Below are 22,214 nucleotides of genomic sequence, written 5' to 3'. Positions count from 1 at the left end.
GCCAGGAGGTTTCCCCATGTCCAGCAGAGCCCATTCCAGGCAGCTCCAAGATGGATGCGGCAAGGCTGAGCCAATCAGGAATGGTGGTGACACCTCTGGGATGACATATTTAAGAAGAAGAAACTTATTAGGCAGAAAGAATTGGGTCTAGATAGGAGCAGGGTGAGAATGTGTGAGAGGAACTGCCCTGCAGACAGCAAGGTGTGGTGCAGGAGGAGCAGGAGCTGCTCCAGGTGCGAGCTGAGGTGCCCCTACAGCCTGTGGTACAGAGATGGTGTAGCAGGTTGTCCCCCTGCAGCCCACAGAGGGCTATGGGTGTGTAGAGATCCACCTGCAACATGCAGAGGACCCCACACTGGAGCAGGGGGGTGCCTGAGAGGAGGCTGTGAACCTGTTGGCAGTCCATGCCTGTCCAGGGACCTGCAGACCCATGGAGAGAGGAGCCCATACTAGAGCAGATTTCCTGGTAGGACTTGTGAACCTGTGGGGGATCACCTTGGAGCAGGCTGAGTCTGAAGGACTGACCCCATTGTTCTGTGGAAGAATGACCCACACTGCAGCAGTACATGGAGAGCTGCTGCCCATGGGATGGACTCACATTGGAGAAGTTCATGGAGAGCTGTCTCCCGTGGGAGGGACCCCAAGCTGGAGCACGGGAAGGACTCCTCTCCCTGAGCAGCAGCAGAAACAACTTGTGATGAACTGACTGTAACCACCATTTCCGTCTCCCTGCGCTGCTGTGGGGGGAGGAGTTAGAGAAGGGAAGGAGGGAAGATGTTTTTGAGGTTTTTTACCTCTCATTATTGTGCTCTGATTTTGTCAGTAATAAATTCAATTAACATCTCTAATTCGAGTCAGTTTTGCCTGACAGTTTTGGGTGAGGGATCTCTCCCAATCCTTATCTCAACCCATGAACCTTTGTTATATTTTCTCTCCCTGTCCAGCTGTGGAGGCCAGTGATAAGCTTTGGTGGGTGCCTGGCACCCAGCCAGGGTCAACCCACAGCATATCTTCATTCAATTATTCAATTCCCCCCACTGCTCTCCATGCCTTCTCTGCTCAGCAGCCAGCCAGCTGCAAACAGGGCAAGGATCTTGAAAAGCAGGGAAGATGCAGCACATCCAGCCCTGCCAGCAGCCAAAGGCTGTCAGGCCAGGGCAATTTCCATCACATATCCCCAGCAGAAACCATGCAGGTGATATCCAGCAGCACAGCCCCCTGTGTTTTCCCTGTTAGCTCTGCTGCTCTCCAGAGGAGCTAAAGCACAGCCTGCATGATCTCTGTGAATGTATTTCTTTTAAATGAGAATTATGGGGAAAAGCTGTGGTTGGGAAGACAGAAGGACAGGCAGGGAAAGCAACACCGTGGCTGTTGCTGCTGCCAGCCTGGATGTGCTTTGGTGGGTAGCAGAGCCTTCACTTCCCCTCTGCTGGGGCCCTCCCAAGAGCACAGGCCACAGCAAAAGCTTATTTTTTTAGTATAGTACAAAGATTAACCCTCTTTTCCCCTAAAAAGCTCTCCCATCCCTTTCCCAAGGCAGCTGCTATGGAAGGGAGTGAGATTTGAATAATACAACCCTGCTGAGGATTTATGAATCTGTCCCTGCCCCTGTCCCAAGATCTGTTAGATATTGATTCATTTTATCTTCAACTCCAAGGTGCTGATCAGCCTGGAAAGTGAAGGCATTATTTATTATGTGTATTAAAACCAGACCTCTCCAATGCTGAAGGACAGGTTTAAAAATCTCTGGGTTCCTTCCACCTTAGAAAACGTAATTTTAACAATCTGAATCTCACACCATCCTGTCAGGGCTCTGACACTCCCTAGAAAAGTTGCTGTGGCAGGAATGGATCTTAACAGTGGTCCAAGATTAATTTTGTGACAAAACATAAATGTCTGGTCATATAACTAAATTCTTACATCCGTGGACACCAATGCACTGAGTATCTCCTGTCTGAAGTGCACCTCAAGATTCACTTCCACAGCATTTTCAGATGCAGCTCAACAAAATATTCCTGACAAAGCACCTCTGTCCACCCCCTATCCAGAGATTTAGGCTGAAAATTAAACCCTGGGACACTTCCTGAGTGACAGCCACCCACTGAGGCTGAATAAATATGAAGCTTTGGAGGAAGGTGTTACCACCAGGACTTCAGAAGCTCTTTCTGACTCTTTGTGACTTTTATAAACTCTTGGTGACCTACCTGGCAATCCAGAAAAGTGAACTGTCTTCCATCTGTGGCATTTTAAAATTCTAGTCTATTGTCACCTGGTATAGACAGGAGTCAACTATAACTAAACAAATACACACAGTGGAAAGTGAGTTTTGTTAAAACTGCTGGGAACTGCCTACATGGCAACGGTTTAATTAACTGTTCAATCAACTGTTCAATCACATTTCCAGCAGCCCATTTCCATTTCTGATTCACACTTAAAGGCTGGCAGGATGCTGGGCAATTTCCTTTAAAAAGCTGGATAAGCCGTGATTTGCTGGATACAAGATGCACTGAGATAACTCACAAACACATTGCTCAGCTGCCCAGAGTTGGAGTGTGAGGACAGGCTTGGCCAAAACAACAAAACCAACAACCTTCAGAGGGAACCAAACTCCAAAGAAATCAGCTCTTTCTGCCTGCTTCATTCACAGATGGCACAACACAGCTCTGATGTGTTAACTTGTCCCCAGAGTGATGGATGGTGATGACTCTGAGAGAATGACCTGGTGGGAGCAGTCAGTCAGCGCAGCAAGGACTTGGGCTTGCACCCAAATAACTCCAGAAGCAGCCAGAATAGGAAAGCTGCAAATAGGAAAGGAATTCTGCAAAGCAACACACATGGGAATTAAGGAGGTTTTAGGAATCAGCACCTAAAACGCTGCTTATGCACAGATGACTTTAAGTGCTCATGACAGCAACCCTTCAATGTGGTTGGTGTCACGTTCCCAAAATGGAAGGTATAATCCCATTGGAAGGACACAGCAGGAGGTTTCACCTTCCGATGGCAATATGCTAAATCCTAACTGTTTAATGGCACTAAAGGCTTTTTGGTAAGAACAAAGTTGTTCCCTTATTGTCCATTTTGGTGGGTTTGGCTTGACTTTCTGTGTGCAGTGGCTGCACACCCCTTGCCAGCCTGCCTGGTGGGGTGGATGAATGTCTGCCTTGCAAAACTGAGAATCAATAGCTCATGGACACCATGAATCAGGATGATCACAAAAGAGAAAAAACACTTCTTCCATGTACCCTCTGATTCATTTTGTCCAAGCCAGTCCAGCAGCATCTCTTCCCAGAGCAGGCAGAGGGGACTCCACAAGTGACAAAGCTGGAATGGCAGGCAGGAAGAAGCCGAGTTGTGCGCTCCAGCCTCACGGTCAAGGCCTCATGGTGGTCGTGGTGCTGCCTCTGCAGTGGTGGCATTACTTGAAGGTGGCGTTGAAGGCCCTGCCGATGACAAGCCTGCGCACCTCGCTGGTGCCCGCCCCGATCTCGTAGAGCTTGGCGTCGCGCAGGAAGCGCCCCATAGGGTAATCATTGATGTAACCGTTCCCACCTGCCACACAAAAAAGCCACAAGTCACTCCTTGTCCCTGATTCCGGGGTGGGACAGCAGAGGGAAATGTTCTTGCACTGTGCTTGGCTCTGTCCAGCCATCAGTGACTCACCCAGGCACTGGATCCCGTCCAGGGCCACCTGCGTCGCACACTCTGCTGAGTACAGGATCACTCCGGCGCAGTCCTACGGGACAGTCACAAAGGGACAGTCAGGAGAGGTGTCACCTGCCCATCTCCAGTCCCTGTGCTGCCCTCATGCTGCCATCACTCTGCAGACACCTGCCAAGAACCCTGAACTACTTGAATACAAAGCACAGGGACAGGGAGCTCCAGCAGTGTTCCTGTTACTACAGAACACTCACAGCAGGTCTGTAAAGGTCCCATGAAGACAGAAGAAGGAAAAAAATAAAAAGTGCACCAGAGAAGATGGCTCTCTCACAAAGGCCCATCAATCCCCCAGGAGACCAACATGATTTGCTTTGGGATGCAGGGATTTGTGATCCCACTGTTAAACAGCATCCTCCTCCAACCGAAGCGTGGTGACAGGTGGAGGTGATAACACCTCTAACAACTGCTACAGCCCTTACAACAACCAGGACATCTGTCTGGGCTTCCAATAAACACCTACTGATGCTGCTAAATCTTCTGCCTTGTAAAAGGAGGTTTGCTTTTAATTTGTGAGTGAAAAAAGGTACTTTAGGTGTGAGAAAAGGACCCTTTGGGCTGTGGGGACTTGTTGTACAGAGGGTACCCCCAGCTGAGGCTCTGGGACTGGAGGAATTGCCCCAGGACACACAGCCCAGGGAGGAGTTGAGCTCACCTTGGCATTGAAGTGGCCCTGGTCACAGGCTTTGGCCACGTTGTAGACGTACTGCCGGCAGGCCATGAGCCGCGTGTACATGTCTGCCATCTTGCCCTGCATGAGCTGCACGGCCCAAAGACAAGGGACATTAATTAGCGGGGGTGAGGGGAACCACCCATTCCCCAAAATACCTCAGAAGAATTGGACATGGGAGGAGACTTGGACCCAGCAGACATGAGGGAGCTGGAGGTTCTGTTAAGCCACAGACCCCTAGATATCAGCTACAGTCCCACATCCACCAACAGTGATTTCAGGGGAGCAGGCTCAGAGATCTTTCCACCTTCTCACCACATCACAGCATCCCAGGATTCCCTGAGTTGGAAGGGACCTTAAAGTTCATCCAATTCCATCTCTGCCATGAGCAGGAATCTTCCACTACCCCAGGCTGCTCATTACCACATCATGCAGCCCCAGCACAAACAGCAGGTGACCTCCTCCATGCAAAGCCCTCACCACAACAAAGCTCTCGGTCTTCTTAGTTTTAAAGAGAAAAGAGGACAAAAAGTCCCAATTCCTTTTCTGCCTCACCTGGAAGTGACCAATTTTCTGTCCAAATGCTTCTCTGACATGCAGGTATGGAATTGCATGGTCAAGAACAGCTTGCATGAGCCTAAGAAGAGAAGAGGGAAAAGGGAAACAGTGGAACTATTAATTAATAATGATTTACCTTTGGAAATGTAACCCAAGGCAAAAAGGTCCTCATAGATAAAGTGATATCCTGCTGTCTTCCTACAGCTCCACTCAAACAAGATCCCATATTTCTCCCCAGTGCTCATTTGGGACATCCTGTGAGAAGGTCTGACCTTTTAATTCAGGGGACTGAGATTTGAAGAGCTTTCTCATAACCACAGCCAGGACAGTTTGTGCTCCTCTTACCTCCAGAGGCCCTCAACTCAAGGAATAACAACCAATACCATAAAAAAAAAAAAAAAAAACAAAAAAACAAGCACAGGTAAGAAGGAGGAGGGGAAAAAATCCTCCTCATGCTTTGTGGAAGTTGATCTTTCCACAAGAGGATTAGCCCAGAGAGACCACTCAGGAGGACAAAAGGACTGTGGGGTGCCAATGATTACTGGGGAGCGTAAGGATTGAATAAATGAGGAACAGACCAGTTTTGTAGTCTCTAGATAGTGTGTTAGATTCTAAGGAATTGATAACACAAATGTGCTGGTTATTCCCTGAGTAATAACATAGGGATACACAAACCAGCCACTGGGGACTGAAGCAGACTTATATCTCTGGAAATTTTTTTTATCAAGACTGATAATTTCCAAAGCATGCTCTGGAGTGACAGTGGACACTGGCAGGCAGACTTGCAAATGTTCTTTCTGGCATTGCTTCTCTCATCCCTTGCCCCTCACATGGGGCTTCACAGAGATGCTTTCAAATTGGAAAATCACTACATGAGGAGCTGAGAGCTCAGGGATGAGAGCTCAGAGCACATTTGAGTGAGCAGTGGCTGCTGAGAGGGCCTTGAGCACCTTCAGGAGAGCCCAGTTGAGCAGCTGTGCTGGTGCTGGAGTTCTGTGCTGGTTTTGACTGGGACACCCAGCAGCCACAGGACCTCCTTGCACCTTGCTTCCTTCCCACATCTGACCCAGCCTTTTCTCTCCTGCTGCCCCAGTAACCCAGTTCTCCATCCAGGATCCATCCTACCAAGAGCTGCAGGCCCCAAGGGATCCTCACCAGGTCTGGCAATCACCAAGGACCCTTCTGGCCTTACAACCTACAAAAGATGACAATCCCTTACCCCAGGGGGCCCCCGGACAGCACGAGCCTCTCCAGGTCCAATCCACTCATCAGAACATACACTCCTTTGCTCAGTGTCCCCAAGACATTTTCAGCTGCAAAGAGCAAAGGAAAAGTGATTTATTTATGTGTAAAACTCAGACAAGCTGCTCACTGAGGGCCTGTGTTCACTGGGGAGAGGAGCAACCTGGGCCAGTGGAAGGTGTCCCTGCCCACGACACGGGGTGGGACTGGATGAGCTTAAGGTTCCTTCCAGCCCAAACCATCCTGGGATTCTATCAAAAATGACTGAATAGCCTGAAAAATTTCCTGGAAAAAAACTGTTTCAACTTCCAAAGCCAAAGATTAGAAGGAGCCAGAGTGCCAAGTGCATTAACTTCCAACACTGCAGTGATGTGCTTCTCCACGTCATCATCCTCTTTCCACGAGAACATGCTGTTCCCTGTGGATGACTCCTGGGACATGATCAGAGCACCAGGGCACTGGCCTTGATGATTTCAGGGTGGAGGCATCCAACACAGTTAGAAATGTTAGGTTTCAGCTGAAACTCTTCCACTTTAGCTTTTGGAGGTGTATATGGGGAGCAGGAGAGCTCCTTGCTCTGCAAATGTGCAATCATTATTTTAATGGTAAGACATCTTCTCCATTTGCTCTAGAAAGGCTGGAATTTTTCTATCAACAAAAATTGCCACTGGAATAACAAATACTGCTATTACAGAGGCCTCTGTTGTGCTTACAAACAGGGGAAAGGATGTCCATTTTCAGGCCCTGGCCCCAAAAGAACTCAGAAGTGTTACAAAGCCTGCTGGAAAGTCTCCGGTGAAAAAACCTTTAGGGCAAAGTAGCTCAGCTCCATACAAGACAGGACCTCTAATGGAAACAAATTTCTTGGAGAGCTTCAGCAAGGCTTTGGAGTAGCTGTGGTTAAGAACTAGGTCCATGAGGGTGAAAGAGCAGGGTGAAGAGGGTGAAGGGAGCAAACGATGTGCTCCCTTCCCTCCAATCCAGCAGATTGCACTTTTCAGTCCCATCAGCTCCCTCAGAGGCTGCTAGAGAGAGATAAGCATCTGCAAAGCCCTCCAGGTCACAGGCTGAACGTGTGTGCAATTAGTGATCCAATTAATCTGATCAAGAACACAGGAAACTACCATGATTTGAACCCAACTCACCAGGGACCTTGCAGTCTTCAAAGATCAATTCACAGGTATTAGACCCTCTCATTCCCAGCTTATCCAGCTTCTGGGCTGTCCTGAAACCTTGCATTCCCTGCAAAGTCAAAGCAGTAAAAATATATTTCACATCTTAGTTCCAACAGACTTAAAAAAAATTATGAGATATCTGTGAAATTCCCCTGACCACAGGAACACGTGTAGGGTGCCAGGAGGGAGATAAAGTGACCTAAGAACAAGACCAGGTCTAAGTGCAAGTGCAGAGAAAGCAAATGGACAAAGAAACACACACATATGAACCCTGTGCACCCATTTTCTAATGCACATAAACAGCAAATAAATAAGTTATTTGGACAGCTGCCCACATAGGCTCTCCTACAGCAAGGGTTGGAAGCTCTGCCAGGAACTGAACTGTTCTAATAATGAAGTTATGTCCATCAGAAGGTTTACTGATCTCAGATTCCATTTTATTGAATGTTCCTTTCCTGTCTGAAAGGCAGAAAGTAGTTTGTCTTTGAGGAAGAGGCAGCTATGGAAGGAAAACCAGCTGACTTCCAAATGAGGCTGTTAAGGTGAAGGATTCTGCTTTAAAACCCTGTGGGAATGAGTGTCCCTACCCTCTCCACGATGAAGGCAGTTATGCCTTGGGAGGCTGGGACAGCGTTCATGTCGGTTTTAGCGTAGACGATGAGAACGTCCGCATCCGGCCCGTTTGTGATCCAGAACTTGTTCCCATTCAAAACAAAGAAGTCTCCTGGAAGCCAAGAGATGAAATCTGTTAGCTCATGACAGCAACACTGCTATTTCCACTCCATTTATTCCCTAACAGGCTTCCCAGAATCACTTAGGTTGGAAAAGACCTCCAAGATAATCAAATCCAGCCTTTGGCCCATCACCACCTTGTGAACCAGACCAGAGCACTGAGTGCCATGGGCAAATTCTTTTTGAACACCTGCAGGGATGTGGCCTCCAGCACCTCCCTGGGCAGCACAGGACAAGCTTTACCTTTCTTGTCTGCTTTCAGCTTCATGGACACAACATCAGAGCCAGAATTTGGCTCACTCATGGCTAAGGCTCCAATGTGCTCCCCACTGATTAGCTGGAAGAAAGGACAAATATTAGCAAAAGATGAAGTCCAGCAGCATGGTTTGTGTTCCCTCTTTAGCCCCCTGGCCTGTTTTCCTGCACTGCACCTCCACAGTCACTGCTCTCCACAGGAACTCAAACAAGAGCTGCAGCTCCCAGCACAGCCCGAGCAAGGAGCTCCCTCGCACTGCACGAAGGAACAGAACCAAACCCCAGAGGGATGAGAAGGGTGACTCAGCTCTGTCTCAGCTACACAAGCACAGCCCTGCTTGCACAACACATGAGGAAGGTGCCAAGGAACCATGCAGGCAGCCATATGCCTGTCCCCAGCTCCTGCCTGGGCTTTCTGCTGCCCTTTTACACAAACGTGAGCTGGTGAACACAGAAGGCCAACGAGGGGGTGAAAAGGCATGGGGAAGTTCTCTGCAATGTTCTCATAGCACAGTCCCCCCACACTCACCCCACAACAGCAGATGGACCCTCCTCCTGTGCCTGCTCACACCAGGCTCTGACAGAGCTGTTGCTTCTGCCTCACTGTTATTTCATCCTGCCCTTTTCTCCTTGCCTTTTTTTTCCCCTCCCTGTGTACTTTCATCCATCTTCTCCTCCTTTTGATCTCTATTTTTTAAAAAAAAAGACGACTCAATGCTTAAGATATGTTCAACCAATTCAATACATCAGTGCATTGCTACAGAAGTCCCCATGAAGTGCTCAAATCTAGTTAAGCACATTTAAGTGCTCTGTCAGGAGCCAAAACAAGTCAGAGCTGAAGTGACTTCACATCTCATTGAAAGGCAGAGAATGAAGCATGAAAATATACCTGAGGAAGGAGGACAATTTGGGGTTACACATTTGCAGGCTGCACAGTGCTTTGAGGAAGTGACACTGTACTTTGCATGTTGTTTAAATCAAGTTTCTTGTGCTGATAATTCCACTGATAATCTCAGTAGCTGGGATTCAATGTGCTCATTGTTTTTATATGCATTTAAAAACGGAAATCTAATTAATGCACTTCTGAGTTGCAACATCAATGCCCCAAGTGATGATGAAGTTTCACATGTGGTTAATTAACAGCCAAACCAAGCATTTAGGCAGTGAGAAATGGAGAAAATAAAATAGAAAAGCAGTGACTTTCATTCAGAGATCTTAAAGTAATTTGGGAATTTGAAAGAATATTCTCCAGTGTCACCTCAAAGCCTCCCTTAGTAACATGACTGCAGACAGCTGGGCTGTGCTGCCTGCAGACAAGGACACGGGCGTGGGATGAGGTCAATATGGATTAATAGGATAAGAACTGACAAGCCAGAGAAGGGCAAGTTTGGCATGTTCAGTATTTCCTAAGGTTTGGTCACTGAAATCTGCTGCTGCTTAAGATGCCATCCTTGCAGCCAGGGCCCAAAAGCTTTGCAGTGCTCCCCTCCTCCAGGCACACACCTTGGGCAGGTACTTGTGCTTCTGGGCCTCGTTGCCGTTGCGCACGAGCTGGTTGATGCACAGGTTGGAGTGGGCCCCGTAACTGAGCCCCACGGATGCTGAGGCTCGGGAGATCTCCTCCATCACCACCACGTGGTCCAGGTACCCCAGGGCAGAGCCACCGTATTCCGCTGGCAAGAGAGGAGAAAGCTCATGTTACCCACCACGTGCACGAGATCCCAGGGCTGGGCTCAGTCTCCAATGAAACCCAAGACACTGAGAACGCCTCTGGGTTTGACTGTTGCCATCCCTGAGCTGGGCACTTCTGGCTTTCCCCACCCTTTCTTAATTCCATTTTTCTCATCCTAAAGTCACAGGGATATTTTGTCTTTGGCATAAACCATAGTTGACTTGTATAACATAGTTTATATGTAGAACATGCACAAGGACACATCTTGAACATGCTACTGACATTGAGTAATAATGAGTCCTTCTTATCACCCTTAGTATTGTCACAAAGATTAAATCACCAAGTTGCAACCTCTTTAAGGTGAACAAAGGAACACAGGCAAGGTTTGTGAAATCCATATATGTTTGCCCCTAAACAAGTGAGGAATTATCAAACTGCTCAAAAATGTGACACTACGGATGTCTACAAATGTGCAGGACACCAGAATTTTGATGAGCGGCCAACTGAGAACGAGAATGATCCATAAATGTAATTTGTCAGTGACAAGCACGTAGGTTTCAAGAGAGGATAAAGTGAGACAGAGCAGCACTGAGACCCCAGCTAGGCACACAGAGTTGAGCCTAAAACTAATAGTAAAGACTAAAATCACAGAGTAGAACAGGGAGAGAGAAGGCAGGTAAAAAGAGAAGGCTGAGAAACGCGCAATGGCCTTCAGAAGGCAACAGCCTACATAAACATACACACATGTACCTCTAAACACATTTATAGACACACAAATACAGTTACCTCCCAACCTAAAAGCTCTGTTCTCCAGGTAGAAAGCAAGTGGTTGTACTGCTAAGAGAAGCACTACAACATGAATGCCAGGGAGCAGCTAGGGAGATAAGTATGGAGCACTTACTCATCATCAATGTGGAGGCTGCAAGCAAGAGCAACAAGGTAAGAGCAAATCTCTGTCTGTGCTCAAAGTGACCAAAGGGCACAGCTCCAAGGGGCTGCTGTCCCAAATTCCTCAAATTAACATCGCAGCCACTGGCATCACACACAGCCTTTGCTCCTATGTCCTTCATTTTGACTCCTGCTTCTATCTGCAGGGCACTTTATCCTTTAAAATCTCTCCCTACCACAAACCCAAGTTTAAGGGTTTGCTATCAGTATCATAAAATATGGGCTTAACAATTTTTCATGTATGCCAAAACAAGAGGGTTTTTAATTAATTCCTATATAATGGTTGGGTTTGGTGCTTTTGCCTCAAGAAAGGTGGGGTAACTGTGAGCAGCACAAATCCAGGACTGCTTTGCACTGCAAGAGGAACAGGAAAAATGATCCTGCCAGACATCTCCTCATATAACACAAATCATGGTGTGTTCAAATGATGCTGGGCTTTCAAAGCTGCTCTTTGTACATGATATGCCTGTATTATCATTCCATGGAAACAGCATATTTACATTTCTTGACTTTGCACTTTATAAAGCAAATGGAAAGTTACAAACACCACAGTTATCTTAGTTTTAGGAAGAAAACAAACAGCACTGTTATACAAAATGTGCCCCTAATAGACTTGATGCACTGGCACCCAAACATGCCATCTAATTGTGTACACCCTCCTAAGATTCCACATGATCTTTACATCCTAAATCCCACTCTCCTCCAACAAAATCAACATCAATAAAGAAACACAAAACTCCACAATCCAAAATAAAGTGAAAAATCCTGGGCATAGGAGGGTTTGAGAGGTAAACCTTTGAGGAAATCAAGAAGGACAGGACTCGCGAGGGGATGGCTTATTTATAGTGTGGGAAACTGCTGTAAGCCTCAGGCACAACATCAAAGAAGAAAGAAGGTAAGAGTGAGGAAAAACAGGAGCAGCAGTAAATGGGGAAGAAGAGAGAGAGAAAGCAGAAATGCAGAGTCTTTCAGCACTGAAAGCGAGGCAGAGGCATTATTCCAAGGCATTGCTATTCAGCTGGATTCTGCGGAGCCTTTGCACAGCCACATCCAGCAAACAGATTTTTCCATGGGGAAAGAAAGGCCCCATCAGCTGCTTTTCTCCACTAAGGGCTTCTCCTCATTACCCTGCCTTGGTGCATTCAGCAGATCACACTCATCTGTAACACTCATCACAACACTTTTCACTAACCTGCTCAAGGCTGAATAAGATTTCCCCTGATTTTTTTCCGACTGGTTGGCTGTGGTCACTCCCCATTAGTTATCACAGCTTTTCAGGGCATTATTTTAGAGCCTTTAACTTCTCCCATTGCAGATGGATGTTTGTTCTGGGAAACTTTTATCTCTACCTCTCATTCTTCAAAACTTGCTTCATATTAGAAAGGCACAAATACATTTGAACTACGTATGTTACATCGGGAGAAACCATTTCTGAGCAGTGCTTTTAAATTGTGAAAGGCATTTTGTCTAACAGTGAAAAAGGATCCAAAGTCAGAGAAGAAGAAAAACAGTTGAGAAAGAGTTTTTTTAAATGCAAAGATGGGACAAAATGAATGCTGCATCACAGACAATGAAGGCTGTTGTGAACTGGAAAGTGAGAGTTTTAGTGGTCTGTCATTTGTTTGAAGTATCACCCATCAAAAGGCAAAAGATCAAAAGAAACTTACCAGGGGCTGTGATTCCCAGAACTCCCAGTTCTCCAAGTTTCTTCCAAAAGTCCTATGAATACAGAACATGCAATCAGCCCAAACTGGCAGTCTGGGCATCAGCACAACAAGTTTCCCCAGGGAGTTCACTGGACACATCCATTTATCTGCGAGATATCACAAGAATGAGGCAAACACAACCCTAATTCCAGTTCCTCCCCCAGTGCAGCTCCATCCTTGGAACTGAGAAACCACACAGATTTAAGGACAGTAGTTATGCTACACATGGGAGGAGTTTGTGGAATTCAGTGAAAATTCACATGCCTAAATTTAAATCTGGAAGGACACCTCCTAAGATTTCACTCTCTGACCACTCCAATGAAAATTTTTGTGTAACAGCATAAACTATCCATTACCAAAACTCTGGAAATATGGAGCTATGAGATGGCACTTTAAAACCCTTCCAGTAAAACAGGAGCTGGCAACAAGGAAGCATCCTCGGGGGATATAAAAAAATGGGAATGCCACAGCCATGACAAAATGCAGTAGCAAAGGATGCTGTCACCAGGGAGGCACACGTGGCCTGGTGCTCCTGTCTCTGCTGCTCCTTTCCTCTGCTATGTGGTGGACACATAGGTGAGTGCTCCTCACGTGGCCTTGGTGTCCAGCAGTAATTATCAGAGACTTCAAAAAGTATAATTCAATAGCTCTGGATGACATCTGGAATGCCAGGCTAAATTTATACACTTCACTTCAAAGCTGCACATACATCCCTGGAAATGTCAACATCAGAGCTCTAGGAAATGCTGGCAGATGTTTAGAGCTTTTTGAGTCTTGTGGAGCTTATAAAAACCAATAGTCGGATCTCTCATTTCCATCAATCACAGCACCCTGTGGCACAGGATTTGTTGGGTTTATTAGAAAGGCAAGTTTCAGCATTTGTACACAATATTTTCACAACAAATCTGAAGAGGAAATTCATGTCCAAGAAAGGGACTGAGCCAGGAGTATACAAAGCACACTTGGGGAAGGAGCCAGAACAGACAGGCAGGAATCCCATGATAAGAATCCAAACGAGACCATTATCAATCTTTATTATGAATATTATCGCTGGGTTCTGCCCCAGGTTGCTGAAAGTTGGTAACAAATGTTAAAACAGGAAATCATAAAAAGGTTTTCTCTGTAGCTTTTAAGTTTGAAAAGTTAATGCACATGTTCCTGTGGTGTAGCTTGGGATTGTCTGGACTAATGCAGAGATCAAAGCCCAGAGAGGCTTTCAGAAGCACACATGGAATACTTGCCCGCATGCCTTTGAATTCATTTTCCTGGTCAATCTGTTGGGCCTTTGGAGCCAAATGCTCTTGGCAGAACTTTGTCATGGTCTGTCTAAGCTGGGAAAAGGAGAGGAAAAACACATCCATTACATCTCAGCAATATATTGTCATCTTCTTCCCCTGATCCTGCCAACACTCCCTCACCAGGCCGCTCCAGCATCCCAAACCCAGAAGCACAAGACCATAAGGAAATCCATGGTTCAGGTAACTGGCTGAAATACCACATCAGAGGGTAACTGCTTTAGTCTTTTTTATAAAAGACTTCATGTACCTTAGTCCCTCTCAGCATTTAACCTTAACTCTACCCTGACATGAGAGAATGTTCCTGAACTCCTACCTGCACTGGGGTTTCAGGCATATTTTTGGGCAGAGAACTTTGGAAGCTGATGAACTGAGTTTATAATGTGCCAACCCATCCCACAGCTGCTTACAGCATCATTTAATGGTGTGCAGATGCCTGCAATAAGCAGGAATACTGATTAAAACATGTTTGTGTCCCAAGCTAGAACTACATTACCTGCCTTGCTACCTTCTACAGTGGGGAAATTTGATAGAGCCAGGAATGTTCATTGATCGTTAATTAACATTAAGTGTTAAAAACTTAATATTTTTCTAAATTTTATACTCTGAACACTTACATGTATGCTATAGAAGTCTATAAGCATACTAACACAATGTATACAGTATCTCACATGTTTTTAACAGGAAGATTTAAAAACTTGGTCTTGATCTTATGGTAGAATTGAACAATAGTTTTTTTTTTTTTCTTTTTGGTTCCTTATTTTCACACATTAATTCTGATGAAGCAACAGTTTTAGAGACTGAAACACTGAGCTGTTAAACCAGAACCTGTGTAAGGGGCAGGAACAACAAACCAGAATATGCCCATACTCCGTCTTTCTCTGACTACCAAAACCTAAGTATCCTCCTTTTTACAAGAGAAGATATGTTAAATTTCCAAAGTCACACAGACCCTGGATTCCAGTACTAGCAAACAAGCTTTTTCTCCATTGCTAGATTTATAAACCTAAAGAGAACCCCAAAAGACATTAGATATCTTTCCACTGTGACAAAGCTGAATGCATTACACTTGGGCAAAGAGCTTAAAATAAATTAAGACAAGCTTAAATCATAATAAAAAAATGTCTTAATCAATTAGAGATTGAGGATGAAGTCAGACAGGCAGCCCTGGCACCCTAAGCCAGTTTATAACAGCTATATTGCCTTTAATTCACAATTTCACTAATATTACTGGAGATTATTTCTGATGTTTTTTGTCTTTTTAGCTTTTCCATCAGACAGATAGGAACAAGATGAATATTTTGCATCTTCTTTTAAATCTGCTGAATATAATAGTACAAAGAAATGTCAGTTTGAGCTGATAAGGCCATAAACATGAACACAATCATGGCAAGGAATAATTCTGCAGCAAGAAAGAAAAACAAGTTTAGTTTGCACATCCATGTGCTTGCACCATCAGAATTGTCTGGAAAGTGAGGCTGTAGCTCCAGTGTTTCACTGTCAGGAGCCTGTGTGGAACAGTCCTGGGAAGACACTGCCCTTCACTCCAAGCCCTGGGCAGAAGAGAATACATCTGGAATGGTCAGCACTTGGCTGCTGCTGCACACAGAACACAGCAAAGCTAAGGATCATAGAACACTGAGCTGGAAGGGACCCACAAGGATCATCAGTCTGTTGGAAATGATGTAACTTTCCTAACTAATGTCTCATTAGCTGCTTTAATTAATTGTAAGCATGCCCACTTGTAGACAGCATTAGTTAAGCTCCTTTTTCACAGACACTTACTCTGATCATTAAATCACTGAAACCTTAGGTTTGCTAAAACTAATCCTGACAAACTCCAATAAATAAAGCCTAAGGAAGTTGAAAATTGGACAACTGAGATCTTAAATTTATGGCCCTTCAAAGATGTGTTGAAGCAACCAGAAGATACAGACAAGACTGAAGCCTAGAAAGCTGGAAACTCCCAATTTAAGAAAAAATGATAAAAGGACTAAAGAAAGTTAGCCAGATAAGCATGAAGAGTGAGAAATCAACAGAACACTAATTAATAAAGAGAATGGTGCAACTCAGATGATAAACTTTTGCTTGCTAAATATGTGTAAGTGAAAAAGTTTTGTGTCTTGGGATTGTGTGGAGGTCAGAACTTTGTCAGCCACACAGACACGTCTTGGACAAGAATAAAGTAATGCCTTACACACTAACACTAAAGACAGCATAAGAGTCTTGTTTTTCCCAGTGTTTTCAGTAAAACGTCCAACTCCCAGCTCTGTACAGGAAATCCCAACAATCTCACCCTGTGCCTGAGAGCGTTGCCCAAACGCTCCTTGAGCTCTGGTAGCTTCAGGGCTATGATGATTCCCTGGGGAGCTGTTTCAGCGCCTGACCACTCTCTGGAGGAAGAGCCTTTTCCCAATACCCAGCATAAACCTCCCCTGACCCAGCTCTTGCCCTTCCCTGGTTCCCGTCACTGGTCACCACAGCAGAGATGTGCTGCCCCTGCGTGTCCCCTTGCAGCACAGCCGCAACCTGCATCGAGTTCCAAGAATGATCCTAAACCTTTATATGCCACATTGGGCAGGAGAGCAAGCCGGGAGAGCTTCAACATTCAATTTGGGAGGATGTGGCGCAATCCCACCGAAATGTTCCTTGGGCGATCACGCTTCTGCCGATTATCGCCTCTCCGGCAGGCCGCAGGCGGAGGCAGGGGCCGTTCCCTCGGGCGGTGCGGCGCTCCGTGCCGAGGCCACGGCCGGGCCGGGCCGGTCACCGCCGCGGGCCGCGTGTCCGGGGCCGCCGCGCCCCCGCCGCTCGCGCGGGGATTGGGCGGCCCGGCCCGGCCGCGGCCAATCGGGGCCCGCCCGCCCCGCCACACCCCCGCGCGGCGCGGAGGGGCCCGGCCCGGCCGTACCTGGCGCTGCTCGGCGCTCAGCCCGTTCACCGTGTCGTCCACCGCCAGCCCCGCGCCGCCGCGCCGCGGCACCGCCAGCGCCCGCCATCGCCGCGCCCCGCCCGCCGCGCGCCCCAGCGCCGCCGCCGCCATGGCCGCTCCCCGCCGCAGCCCCGCGCGCAGGCGCGGCCCGGCCCCCGAGCGCCCCGCCCCGGTGCCCGCCTCCCGCGCGGCCGCGGCTGAGCCCACGTCCTTGGAGCGCCTTTATTGAACTAAAACCCACGGACACCCGACACAAGGCCGACCGGCCATCGCTGCCGCCTCAGCCCCCCGTCCGTCCCCACCCCGCCGGGGAGCAGCCACAGCTCGTCCTTTGGATCACCCAACGCAGGAACCGGGCTTGACAAACAGGGACCACTGAACTAAGGGTGAAAGAGCAAAAATCCCAGTCCATCCTCGTGCCTCACATTGCCAGGAGCTTCCCCAGCGCTTCAAGCCTGGATTTCCATTCCTTAATTTGAGCTTGGAAGCCGGAGTGCTTCTCCAGGGCGTGCTGGTTCTCCTCTTGTGCTGATTTCCACTTGGCCTTGGCTGTCTGTGGAGAAGTCAGTGCACAGCACGTTTTACTAACATCAGAGTAAGGAACAGAAAAGCCAAGTCCTAAAGCATCTGAGCTCTTCCTCCTAAACTAAGATAAATCTGGGATTTCTTTTACCTTGATTATTGTGGAAAATGTAAATTTATCTATGGCCAAAATTTAGGAAGTCTCCTATAACGATTATGTTTTAGCTCTAGGTCTCCTTAAGAGTTGTAGAACTGAAATTTAATGACTGTTTTGGTCTCTATATTGGTAATTATTGAAGCCACTTGTGCTTGCACACTTCTCAGTTTCCAGGGTCACTGCTCTGCAACATTTTCCAATTTAAATCAATTCTCTGGCCTCCAGAATAACAACCAGGCTGGTGGATCCCTCTATTTAAAAGAGGAGTAACAGTTTCCTTAACAAGTGTGTTTGTATTAAAAGAGGAATACTGCAGGTTTTCATCTGGGCTCATGTGGAAGAAAAGAGAATTAGGAGGGGCAAAATAACCTCCTTGAGGGCCTGGTGCTCACTGCCAGGCTGAGTCAGTCTTACCTCAAGCATCTCCTTCTCTTTTGCAGCTCTGTGACAAAATAGCGTCAATTCTTCTGTGACCTTGCTAGTTAGCATCTGAAAAGTCAAAAGGAAAATGACTTTTAATATGATGCAAATAAATGTGAGTCTCAGCTGTTTTAGCATCAGGAGAGAAGGGTGAGGGCACACAGACCCCTCAAAGCCCAGTTCAAGCTTTTCTTACTGTTGTCTTTTCCCGGCACGCACGCATCTCTTCCTCCTCCTTTATGCTGCTGCCTGTAAGGAATTCAGGAGGTGCATTAGTGAACTTCTAACATACACATAACTCTGAAAAGCTGTTTGTTCTCCAAGTGACTTTCTACAGCAAGAAATACTAAGTTAGTTTATCCAGGCCAGGGCTTACTACAGGAAGCAGTTCTTCACTTAAGCCACAAAAAACTCCCCAAAACCCCCAAACCCTGGAATTCCAGCAGTATTCCCTAAACAAGGAAGCACAGTCTAAATTTCTTATGAATAGTCAAAACAGAAGGAAAAATAACCATTCCGGAGAAGGAGTACCAGGATGCAAGCAAAGTGCAAACTCCTTACCAGGACTGATGTTTCTGCTTTCTAAAATCGTCATGCAAGTCTCCTGAATTTTCTTGAGCTTCTCAACCTCATGGACCAGCCTCTGGTTCTCCTTCTTTAACTCCCTTAACTTGAGAGTGCCCTGGTTAACACAGGCTGTAAGTGAGACAAGCTCCCAAGGAGATTTTCTTCTCCTTAGTAATACTAACACAAACAAATTCACAGTAGTGCACTTGACACCAAGAATCAGACATTGCCTTCTGTCTTTACCACCACAGCAAATAAGGCTGTTGCAGGTCCTTCCTCCTGCTTCTTGACAGGAGTAATACATTTATTACATCCACACCCCAGAGCAATTACTACAAAAATCTGATCATGGGCAAATTCCTTTTAGGCAACTCTATCTTTGCTTGTGCTCCCTCTCATTTATGTAGACAATGCATGCACTGAGGAGCCTATAAACGTTGTGAAGAAAAGGGTGTCTCGGGTCTTTAAGCCACAGCATTATTCCCTACACAATCCAGATATTACCAGGCAACTGGATAAGCTGATCAACCTCCCAAGTTGAATGCAATTCTCCAAGAGGATCAATAAGCATGTGGATTAGGGTGATCTGCCTGATAGTGCCAGAAGCTTTGGGAACATTTCATAGAAGTCTCAGAGGCTCTTAAGAAAATCAAGCTGTGACATGAGAGGAATGATCATCCCACAGACTGAGAACTGGAAAATAAAGTGAGATTTTACAGCTGTAGGTTACCAGGTGGGCCTCCTGTACATGCCAGAAGTGGTACTAAGCATGTCCTAGAGATACCTCTGAGACCCAGGGAATAAGGAAGTGCCAATTCTGACTCTAAACCTGATTCCACAAAATTGGGTCTGTTTGAAACACAAGTCCCTGAACAGTCCCAGCTCTCTCAGCCTTTCCTTTCCTCCAGTCCCTCTGTGGCCCTTTCTTGGACTCTGTCCAGTACATCCATATCTCTTTTGTACCAGGAGCCCAGAACCAGACAAAACATTCCCAGTTTGGCCTCCCCAGAGCTGAGCAGATGGGAAAACAACTTGAAGAAGATACAAAGACAAACAACTCAAACAACTTGTCCAGAAGAATACAAAGGCATTCTGACGAAGACAAGAATAAAAGCAAGACAATCCTTAACATGACCCTGTATGGATCAGAATGCAGGAATTACTCAACAATTTATTTATTTTTCTCTCCTATCCTTACCTCTCCTCTTGCTAATTGTTGTTTGAGTGTTTCCACCAATTGATTCTTGTTTTTCAGCTCTGCTTCTACTTGGTATCTGCTGAGAGGGCTGTGGAGTTAAAGAACAAAGACTCAGGGGCAAAAATACCAGCGTTGCACACCTCCTAATTTCCCTTTGCCTTTTTTTAAGCATTTGTTCTGACCAACAGATTTAATTAGCAAGCTTGGCAGGAAAGCTGCACATGGGTGAGAACTCATCACCAGCCTTCACAGGAGAACACCACACACACCACAAGGACAACTAACAGAGGTGGGAGGCACATACCGCCTGGCCACTGTCTTCTTTGAAACTGGTTCCACTTTCTTCGCAGACTTCGGCAACCTTAAAAGAGAGATAAAATAAAATTACCAGAAGACTACAATGTTCTTGCAAATCACCAAGCCTGTTAGTTTGACAAAATGTGCAAAATGAGCCATCTTTAAGACATCTGCCAAATAAATCCGTCAATATTTTGCTTTGATTTACCCTTGGTTTGCAGGCTTGAAGATGCTGTCTGCTGGAACGTTTGAGGCAAAGTGAAGACTGGGAACCACGCTGAGCTCTGGCTCTGATGTGCTGACATGTTTTCTCTTTGAAGGAAAATTCATTTGCAATTCTGCGAGAAAAAGACAGCTGTGAAAGCACCACAGACTAGAAGTAACCTCCTTTAAGGTCTCTTAAGCCTTTAATTTGAGGTAAAGCAGTTATATCTGGCTAGAATGGAGACTTCTAGATAGAAGTAGACGTAGAAGTAACTAAGAGTAGACTTCAAGTTTTACCCAGGACCAAGGGTCCAGAATAAGCCCGAAACAGGTCAGATGTAGACAGTGTTAAAACACAATCACCAGGCTAGCACTAATGAGAATTTGAAATGATAATACACAATAAAGAAAGTCTCAACATCAAGCAGACATCGTGCCACAAGGTTGTTGTTCAATGCTGGAAGCAAAACAAGCACAGCCCACATTAAATTCTGTTAAGAGACCTCCATATTTTCTAAGAGTGAATAGCTACTAAAATAACATAGAAAACTAGCTTTTTATGTAGAGTTTATTTCTCTTAAATCACAACTGTTTAAGTATATAAAGCTTTGTTCACTCAGTGAGTTTAGGAAGCTGCTTCTTCTCCCTCAAGTTAAGTATTTTTCAAATTAAACACCCATGCGCACATTTACATTACAGCAATGCAGAGTTTCACCGATACAGCCCAGCTCCCATATTTTTAACGCTAATCCTGGGTGCCTTCCGCTTATAAAATGCTACAAAGTGCTGTAAGCAGCATTTAACGATTTAGAAAAGTAAGAGACTGTGAATAAAGCATCTTTCGCATCAAGGGGCCGCTGCCTTTAGCCGGTGGAGGGTACACACAGCAGGCTGAGCGTTAACTTAAGTCCTAAACAGGGACCAAACAGTGGAATACAGCTTCTAATTAGATTTTGGAACAGCCACCACGTAGCCAGGCAGGGATGGAGCACCCTAACGCCGGCGCTCCGCTGCACCCCGGGCCGAACCCCGCCAGCCGTGTCCCCCGGGTGCCCGTCCGTGCCCCGCGCTCACCTGCGGGCGGCTCGGGCCGGTAGAGCCGGGAGTGCACAGGGATGCGGGAGAGCCGCCCGTCCATGGCGGCCGCGCTCCCCTCAGAGGTTCAAATAGGAGCGCGCCGGGACGGTTGGGCGGGCCCGCGCATGCGTGGGGGCGCGGCGCAGGCAGCGAGCGCACGGGGCGGGGCCGGGCCGGGCGGGGCGGGGCGGGGCGAGGAGGCGCGCGCGGGCGGGGATTGAGGGCGTGGGCGCTCGCGACGCTTCTCGCTCGCGCCCCGTGTGCCTCGCGCCCCCTGCCTCAGGGAGGCGTTGGCGGCCATTACGGGGGCAACAGCCGCGCGCCAGGCTCCTGCCCTCAGGGAAAGGCGGAGCGCACTTCCTTCCTTCCTTCTTTCATTCCTTCCTCCTTTCCTTCCTTCACTGCTTCCCACTGCCTCTCACTGCCTCACCCTGTGCTTTCAGCACTCGAAGCCCGAAGATCAAGGAGTTTGTGGCCCTCTGTGCGGACGTGCAGGAGTCAAAAGCTGTGAGGGTGCCGGTGCTGCTGGTGTGTGAGGTACTAAAATTGTGCTCTAATGCTGCAAGGTGAAATGAGGCTTCTGTATAAAATGTTTCCGGACTTAAAGACATTTTTGCGATGTTTGCTAACATGGTTTTCTTAATGGGTGGGCAATCTCTCCCGACAGCCAAGGGGAGCAGTTCCTTGAGGAGGATGCTGCAGTTCCAACCTGAGGGTGGCTTTGGCTGCCTAAATACCCATCTGAACATTCACTATGACAATCTCAGGATAAAACCCTAAAACTGAAACGTGAAAAATACAGAACCATGCAACTGACATGTTTGATATGTTTCAAACTCTGGTATTAGCTTTAAAAGTCCATGTCCCTAATGG

At 46.8% G+C, this 22,214-nt stretch overlaps 2 protein-coding genes across 3 annotated transcripts; both read right to left on the bottom strand.

Moving 5' to 3' along the window:
• Window positions 1-1,672: 1,672 nt before the first annotated feature.
• On the bottom strand, window positions 1,673-17,010 carry IVD (isovaleryl-CoA dehydrogenase). Of its 2 annotated transcripts, none has more exons than XM_058806253.1 (12): window positions 16,879-17,010; window positions 13,914-14,003; window positions 12,634-12,685; window positions 9,850-10,019; window positions 8,335-8,428; window positions 7,947-8,083; window positions 7,330-7,426; window positions 6,162-6,255; window positions 4,940-5,021; window positions 4,370-4,474; window positions 3,661-3,733; window positions 1,673-3,549 (listed from the first exon to the last, which is right to left on the bottom strand). In XM_058806253.1, the coding sequence occupies exons 1-12, from the start codon at window positions 17,008-17,010 to the stop codon at window positions 3,416-3,418; spliced, it is 1,260 nt and encodes a 419-aa protein (XP_058662236.1). In that variant the 3' UTR covers window positions 1,673-3,415. The 2 variants fall into 2 exon arrangements, with proteins under 2 accessions (XP_058662236.1, XP_058662237.1); XM_058806254.1 differs by lacking the exon at window positions 16,879-17,010 and adding an exon at window positions 16,527-16,635.
• A 109-nt stretch (window positions 17,011-17,119) lies between these two features.
• On the bottom strand, window positions 17,120-21,457 carry KNSTRN (kinetochore localized astrin (SPAG5) binding protein). The gene is made up of 8 exons (XM_058806255.1): window positions 21,339-21,457; window positions 20,269-20,398; window positions 20,068-20,124; window positions 19,764-19,851; window positions 18,560-18,680; window positions 18,195-18,247; window positions 17,993-18,067; window positions 17,120-17,452 (listed from the first exon to the last, which is right to left on the bottom strand). Exons 1-8 carry the CDS (start codon window positions 21,400-21,402, stop codon window positions 17,321-17,323), a joined length of 720 nt encoding a protein of 239 aa, XP_058662238.1. The 5' UTR covers window positions 21,403-21,457; the 3' UTR covers window positions 17,120-17,320.
• Window positions 21,458-22,214: the final 757 nt, after the last annotated feature.

Source organism: Ammospiza caudacuta, chromosome 6, assembly GCF_027887145.1.
Source record: "Ammospiza caudacuta isolate bAmmCau1 chromosome 6, bAmmCau1.pri, whole genome shotgun sequence".
NCBI lineage: Eukaryota > Metazoa > Chordata > Aves > Passeriformes > Passerellidae > Ammospiza > Ammospiza caudacuta.
Note: the sequence above shows the minus strand (reverse complement) of the source record. Positions and strands in the feature narration are given on the sequence as shown.